General features: G+C 42.7%; 1 protein-coding gene across 1 annotated transcript in view; it reads left to right on the forward strand.

Moving 5' to 3' along the window:
• Positions 1 to 1,910, forward strand: part of ASB4 (ankyrin repeat and SOCS box containing 4) — a 44,487-nt gene extending 42,577 nt beyond the window's left edge. The window contains exon 5 of the mRNA XM_058678343.1: positions 1,728 to 1,910. Within this exon, the coding sequence (XP_058534326.1) occupies positions 1,728 to 1,847 (120 nt within the window). The 3' untranslated portion in view covers positions 1,848 to 1,910. The remainder of the gene's footprint in view (positions 1 to 1,727) is intronic.
• The last annotated feature ends 6,462 nt before the right edge of the window (positions 1,911 to 8,372 follow it).

The following is an 8,372-nucleotide window of genomic DNA, read 5'->3' on the forward strand; positions in this document are numbered from 1 at the left end:
GTAGTGGAACTTTCAACCTGAAAGCTCGAGGAACATAAATAGATGTAGTAAGTTTCTTTGGCCTCCTGGATACGGTTTTAAGTAGGTCTGTTTTCTTCATGGGAAAGAGGTTGTAGAATTCCATGTTTCTGTCCCCTGGTTGCATCCTCTAGAAGAAAAACAGCATTTGCTTCTGTTTGCATATCACAGAAATGGACAAGCTCATTAGTAATCCCATTCATTTAATTTCTTTTGTTTTCTTCCTCCGTTTCTTTTTCCCTATTCATATCAGTCTTTCTGTTCTTTCTGTTTCAGGTCATTCTTAGGTATATTTTTTGACTCTTCTTGGCTACATTCTTTCAGTAATGTAGATGTCACAGTGGGATATTCTTGAGTTGCCCACAGCTGATGGAATCAATGGGTCCTGCAAAATGTTCAGTGTTTCTAGTTTACATTTGTAAGAGTTACTTATTTTTATGTAACAGGTAGGTTTACAGAGAAGTGGAGAGGGAGTGGGAAAGGGAGAGAGAGAGAGAGATCATCCATCGCTGCTACACTCCTCAAATGTCCTCAATGATCAGAGCTAAGTGGAAGCCAGGAGCTTCCTCCAGTTCTCCCACACAGTTACAGGGGCCCTAGGACCCAAGCCATCCTCCACTGCTTTCCCAGACCAAAAGCAGAGAGCTGGATTTGAAGTGGAGCAGCCGGGACACAAACTAGCACACACATGGGATGCCAGCGCTTGCAGGTGGAGGATCAACTTGCTGAGTCCCAGGGCAGGCCCCTCCAGTTTATATTTGAATTGGGGAATTTTGTATTTGTTTCTCCTTATCAAATTTCTTAATCCTTTGTTCTTTATGTAAAAGTCAAATTTCTGAAAATGTTTTCATTTTAGCTATAGATTATAGGTGAAAGATAAGCATTAAACTGAAAGCAAAAACACCAAAGAGATAGTAAGTAATAAAGCACCCCAAAAGAAGGCATGCTGCGTTTCTGCTGGCCCTGGGAATGCCAGTCATCTGATCAGTGTTGCAGGTGCCCCACTAGCTGGTACCTGGAGTCAGACATTCCACACTAAGTTCAGAGAAGGGATCCCTATTTCCTGGGATAAAGTGGCAGAAGGTTGACTGAAGACTGGCAGAGTCGAGTCCAATCAAGATTGAATTCCTCTCTGCCACTTTCTCTGTGTTGATTTCCTTTTTAAACAAAAGGCAGTAATTGCCTCACTGTACAGTTGATTGCAGCACACATGAAGCAATTTCTTGAGCATGGTTACACAACAGCCACAATGATTAACTGTTAATAAATTTTCATGATTATTATAATCCCACTCTGCTTGAATATCTCAACTGAACTCATGATTTTTGAAAGTGACTGACTTGGAGGCCCCGTAAATGCCAAGGAAGGTTAGAAGTGACTATTAGTACCAAGCACCTGTGAGTGAAGTGTATCGTGACATCTACTCAGGTTCAATGAAATTCCATCAGTTTGTATCACAGCCCACCAACTGGAGGAAGCCACTCCAATTGTAGACATTGAACACCACTAAATAAATCAATAAAGGCCCACTTTCCATATATTGGTATTTATGTTGTTTTCCATTAATTTTTAGATGTTTTTTCTCTGTGGGAACAAGGTTAACTGACAACACAGACTGCCTCTGACACAGCATATCTGTCTTATTTAAATGCTGCATAGTACTTAAATCTGAGCATTTGTAGAGTGAAAAAAATTCTTGTCACTTTCAGACCTGTTGCAGGCGATTAGCCATCAGATTGCTAGACTTGACCTTAGGCGTCCGCTCAACACCGTGCCTGGATTGCCGTCTCCCAGTGCTTGGTTTCAAGAAGCAAGGTAAAACATGTTGATCATCCCTGAGGCCTACTCTGAATTCTCTCACAGATTAGGGGTCATGAACTAGGAAAACAAAAAAGCTGGAGGACTTTAGAAGGCAGGTAATAATTATTGACATGGGTTTTGCAGATTTTTTGTTGGTTTGTTTTGGTTTCGGTCAGGAGAAGCACATCATTGCTGACATTTGCTCAACAAATGTTTTTGAGCTGGGCCATGAACTTGTTGGGACTACAGAGGTTAAACAAAAACACAGCAGTGAAATCCTAGTCTTTACGGGGCATAGAGTTCCAAGTTCTTAGCCTGAGCAGCATATTAGGACCGCTGGGTACTTTAAGACGTGTGGAGAAGGCATTGTTTTGGCAAGAGATGACAATTCCTCTCCAGTTACTGTTGCTTGAATCCTTTCATTTATTGAACATGTTGAGGTAGAAGACAGTTGTACTAATTATCCTGACCCTGTGTAATCATATATATGTGATAGTGTTTAGAACCAAATAGTTTTAAAAATATGTGTGGAGTAATGATGTAAAGAAAGAAAAGTTGGGCCCGGCGGCGTGGCCTAGCGGCTAAAAGTCCTCGCCTTGAAAGCCCCGGGATCCCATATGGGTGCCGGTTCTAATCCTGGCAGCTCCACTTCCCATCTTGCTCCCTGCTTGTGGCCTGGGAAAGCAGGAGAGGATGACCCAATGCATTGGGACCCTGCACCCACGTGGGAGACCCGGAAGAGGTTCCTGGTTCCCGGCATCGGATCCGCGCGCACCGGCCCGTTGCGGCTCACTTGGGAAGTGAAACATCGGATGGAAGATCTTCCTCTCTGTCTCTCCTCCTCTCAGTATATCCGGCTTTCCAATAATAATAAATCTTAAAAAAAAAAAAAAGAAAGAAAAGTTTTGTATAGCTGCACAAAGCTTTTGTGTTTGAAAGGGCCAGGCACAGTAGATTCAACCTCTGCTTGGGATACCCACATCTCATATCAGAGTGCAGGTTCAAGTCCTGGCAACTCCACTTCCAATCCAACTCCCTGCTGATGTGTTTATGAAACAGTAGATATTGGCTCAGGTACCTGAATTCTTGCCATCTGTGTGGGAGATGTGGGTGGAGTTCCAGGTTCCTGGCTTCAGACTGGTCCAGCCCTGGTTATGGCAAGCAAGCATTTGGGGAGTGAGTTAGTGGTTAAGAATTCTCTCTCTCTCTCTCCACTTCTTCCTTTCCTGCCTCTCTGTTTCTCAAGTAAACACCTGAAATTTACGCAACTCTCATGTTAAGAATGTTTATTGAAGAAAGTGGTTTTCTTCCTCTCTCTCTCTCTCTCTCTCTCTCTATCTTTCTCTCTCTCTCTCTCTCTCACTGGTGAATGTTGTATATCCTGAGTGTACAGCATACAGTCTGTGGTCATGTGTACTAATGGCCTTCATTTTCCCTCTCCACTAACCTCACCCTGAACAACTGCAAGCTATGTTCATAACAGGTGACTCTGGGATAGCAGAGCAAACTCAGTGAAACTAGCTATAGCAATTAAGATAGGCACAAGAAGAAAGAGAGCCGACAAGAGTGTGTGGCTCAGTGACAATAGGAACAAGGCCATTTTAAGAACTGCATGTCGGGGTTGATAGAGCTGGCCGTATCAGAAGGTGGAGAAAGTTCTATGGTGTAGTCTGTTGTTTGAGACCTGTCTGGGAACAGATTTGTGAGAATGGCATCTTAGGATCTCTACCCCACTGTGGCAGCTACCTTGCTCTTAGGCACTAAGATAAATAGCCCTAGGTTGCTTGCCCAGGGGGCATGGGACCTACAGGCAGCAGAATGACCCCTGTTGTATTTACTGGAAATCCCAGGAGTCCCTTTTCAGGGCTTCTCAGGCCAGCCTGACTAATGCCTCCCTCTGCTTAGATTTCACTTTTCCGATAAGGGAGTGAGAAGTGCAGGGAGTGAGTCAGTACCTCCAAGCTGGCAAGGCTGGTACTGCTCTTAATCTGTGTTATTTTAGCTCCCACAGGGTGAGTAATCATGTCTAGCCAGAAGATCTTATGGGTGATGGAGGGGAACAGGTGCAAGTTTCCCAAAGAGGTTTTTGTGACTGAAATAGGTGGTTAGTTAGAGTCCAAACTATATTTACTCCTCATAAGTGAATAGTTTTTGGAAACGCCAGCCAAGTTCCCACCCTGGATGCAGGAACCAGCCCAGCTTCTGAAGCCTTGCACAGCACGTCTGATGCCACCGATTTCCGCCTCCTGACACTCCAGCAAGGCAATGCATGACACAGAACGATCCAGCCAGGCCCTGCCTGCTGGACTGCACACACAAACATGTTTCTAAAGTCCTTTATGCACTCAGAGGGAACACTCTGTTCTCCTTGAGAGGGTGCCAGAAACTTATGTTACAGTGTGACTGATGCCAGGAACAGACACTGAGGCCTCTCTTAGAAGGGGACACTGTGTATTGCTGAATGGTCACTGTTCCTCCTTGTTTATATAGATGGAAGCTTGTTCCTTGCACTATTCAGCCCCTGGAATAGTTATTACTGGAGGGTACTAAATAATCTCTTTGGTCAATTATAATATTGCTTTTCAAGACAATTGCAAATCCGTTCTTCTTACCTCCATTTGTTTCGTATCTCAGAGAACAAGTATGCACATTCCCTATTCACATAGGAATAGGAAAGGTTCAAGTTACTGCCTTCGCCATTAGCCTGTGTTCTAACTTCAGTCAAGAGGGCAAAGGTCACTTGGAATTCCATCAGGGAAGGCACAGATGAGAGAAAATAGACTCTTCTCTTTGAGGTCATAGACGTCTCCATCTCTTTCTCCAGTTTTCCTGAGAAGAACCTAAGTGTCTGTCATTTCCAAACGCGAAACAAAATATTGACCCGTGTTTTTCAAGTGAGTTTTTCAACTTGCATGTAAGCTTACAGTATGACCTTCTTTTTCAAAACTGAATAGTTTCAAGTTTCCAAGACTCACTTGGTCTATTAATTGATGAAGCCACCAATAAGACATATTTAGATAGTGCTGACTCCACCCAACCATCTGTCATCTCTCCATCAATCCATCAATTCATCCATCCATTTGTTTTTTGACATCTGTAAAAAGTGGCCAATCGGCTTTAAAGTGAGCGAAGATGAGACCTATGGCACTTAAGGGATAATACATATCATAAATATTCTTTTTGTTTATGAGAAAACTAAAAATAGAAAGTTTAGGGAAGAATGATCGCTGAATATTATGGACTTTGCCATGGAAAAATTTCACTAACTATATGCAACTTGCAAAATATAGATAACCAACTCTAAACAGGGTAATTGTATTCCGTGCTTGGAATGTGTTCATTGGTTTCGCATGTATATGGATGGCACCACTACAGGGATAGAGTCCAATGTGGGGAGGGAAGTTGGGTATTTCACTTAAAGTCTGAGTCAAATCGAAGAAGCGGACTATGGCAAAAATCAGTCTTATGTGGGGAAGACAGTTTGTTAGGAAGATGTTGATGGTGAAAAGGTAAATGGATTTTGATGCCAAATCACTGTTTCAATTCACTATCTTGCAAAGTTTTGTATAATAGGATTCCAATTGAGATTATTTCAAAGCTGGTTGTTTAGCTCCAACGTTAGAGACAATAGCCAATAATTAGGGGACAGAAAAAGAATTGGGAGCTATCAAAAGGCAAATTGATTTTGCTACCCCAATTACCACCCTCTACTCAATGATCTTAAGAGAACTGTTGTAAAATCTTCAACCCTAGAAAGTGCGCCGCCTTCCTTCCACATTTTGTGTTGTTTTGTCTTTCTCTGCTGCAAGCCAGTAAAGTATTCCAAAGGAAACATTTGTACAGATCAGCTTTGCTTGCAAGAAGTTGAGCCTGGAATCTCAATTGGATGCCTATTCATGCAGTGAACTCACTGAATGATTCTTTTTGCCTACATGAGCAATAGGAAAGAAATAGCCAGAGAGTGCTCAGGGTTCAGAAAATGAACATCAGGTCATGGGCAGACTCCACTGTCTGGCAGGAAAAAAAAAGATCTGTGAGTGTTCTGAAGGTCAAGTGGACACCACAGAAAGTACTGGGCTTGAGCCAGTATGAGAAGGCCCATCCTAAACTGTGATTCACTAAGACATCCCAGTAGCAAAAGTCTGTTTGGGTAGCTGATATAGGGAGTCAGGGCATCTTGGAAGGGGTCCACAGGAGTTGATTTCCTGTAGAAAGTGGCTGTGTTGTCAAGAGGTCAACAAAGAACTTTGCAAGAAGTCAACAGGTGTCTCCTGGGAGATGCAGTTTTGGATCCCTGCCTCCTGCAGGACGCAGCTCACATACGCCTGGTAAGTAGAACCTTCTCTGCTTCCCTTTGCAAATTTTCTCTTCTTGTCCTCGACATAGAGAGGAACCCAGGAGATGTGGGGTCAGGTGGTGAGTGAGGAACGATAAGAGAATCTCTGAGGTGGATGCATGAACTGGACGAGAACTTGAATAGGTGGTGCTGGAATATTATCTGTTCCACCTGAAGGGGTCAGGAAGTTGGCAGCTGCTGGAGATGCCCCAACTTCTTGGGAAGGGGAGATCAGATGGATGATGAGAAAGTTGAGATAGGAGGACAAACAAACAAACCTACCTCTCTGGCTTGAGCCTTGCTGAGTTCACAGCATTCAGCACATAGTTAACAAAAGTTAAGGTGCGTCACGGTGTTGCACAAAGGGTAGATTCAGTGTTCAGAAGCTGCTGCATGTGTTCTTTCATTCAAGAGCAAATCAGAGGCTCCATGCGCATTTTTGGTTTGTCGGGGAGAGCCTAAGATCCTTCAAGAGTCAGTTTCCTGCATCAAGAGTCGTTTTTCTGGGCTGTCTCATTGTGTTTCTTACTGCTTTGGGTATTGTTTTCATTGATGTTTTATGATTCCCCAACCCCTGAACGCCTCCACTTCCAGAGAGGTAGGAGTCACAGAAATCAGTTGTCTCACTTCCAGTCTGGTTAAGACAAACCAGTGTTTAACTTTCACACTTTGATGACTCTTGTAAGTCATTAAAGACGAAGTCACTTGTGCAAGTCTGCAAACAAAGCAGAAATTGCAGGCTTACAGCATAAAGAGAGCAGTAGAAGAAAAATTCTGGATGTGGGGAAGGGGACCCAGATTGACCCCTGGCCTTGGGATATTCAACCCTGCTTAGCTCCGTCAGCACAGCATTGAGATAAGGTTTTTGGAAAGTACTGCACTGAGATAGCATGAAGAATATGAGAGAGTGGAAAGTTCAAAGCCCAGTGCTGGACATACAGTCAAGGCTCATGAAACAGTGTTGCTCCCTTTCCTGAGTTTCAGGGTCAGAAGACAGACCTGAGAACAAGAAATGCAATGTCATTTGTCAGAAGGAAGACATTGGGAAAGGGGAGAGGGTCAGCAACATCAGAGAGCAAGCTGAATATCCATTTGGGAGTTCAATCAAGGCTGGCCGTGGTAGTTATCTATATGACACGATTGAGAAGACCATGCAAAATCTCACCAATAATATTAGGACAAAAAACCCAATATTGACATGTTCATATTTACTTCATAATGCATTTATATGTTGACAGTGGAATCTAAATTTTAGCTTTTTACAAGTATTCAGAGCAAAAACCTTTAAAATCGCTGATACTAAATAGTTTGCATATTTTGAAGTCGTGAATTATCAGGAGGAAAGAAGCAATGATAACACAGCACAAAGTGTTTGACTTCGCAGGTACTATGTCACCCGCAACATGTACATTCTATGTTGGAATGCCTGGGTTGGAGTCCTGGCGTTGCTGGTTCTGTTTCTGGCTTCTCGCTGTTGTGAACTATGGGAGGCAGCAGGTAATAGCATGAGTACTTGGGTACCCAGATGGAGTTCCAAGAACCTGGATCCAGTGTGGTTCAGCCCTGGCTGTCACAGGTGTTTGAGAAGTGAACCAACAGGCAGAAGCACTCTTTCTGTCTACTTCTTTAAAAGAAAATAAAACCTCCTTAAGAAAATTAAAAATAAACTAATCACCATAAATGAAGGCCATCAACCTTGGAAATAAATCAGTTAAATTATTTTGTTTTGGGGACAAATGATTTGAAGAATATGATTGGTGATATTATTTTTAATGGTGAACCTGGTTTTGGGGAAAATCCTTCCAGCATTAGAAAAACTTTTTTGTATTTTATATTTGTCAGAACAATGGTGAAGGGAAAACCTGAACTAAATCTAATCTTCTAAAAATGTTATTGACAAGTTACTACATCTCCTTGTGATCATATCATGATGATTTAGAAATCTTTTTGTTTAATCATGGCAACATTTTCATTGACAGCCACAATTTTGATACCCAAAGCCTAAGGGGCCCTTTTGCTAGATGCCAGGTTCTTACCTTCTGCTATGAAATGATCTTTGTTCAAACACACAGGACAAATGAATCAGACTGATTAGGAGTTCCCAGCACTATCAACCTGACCCCTTTTGCCAGGCCTCTTATCTGGAAGGGAAGGCAGAGTCTGTTCCCTTCTCGCAGAGGATCTGTTACTCATACATTCAGGGAAAACAGAACCTGAG

This window comes from Ochotona princeps, chromosome 20 (genome assembly GCF_030435755.1).
Source record: "Ochotona princeps isolate mOchPri1 chromosome 20, mOchPri1.hap1, whole genome shotgun sequence".
Lineage (NCBI taxonomy): Eukaryota > Metazoa > Chordata > Mammalia > Lagomorpha > Ochotonidae > Ochotona > Ochotona princeps.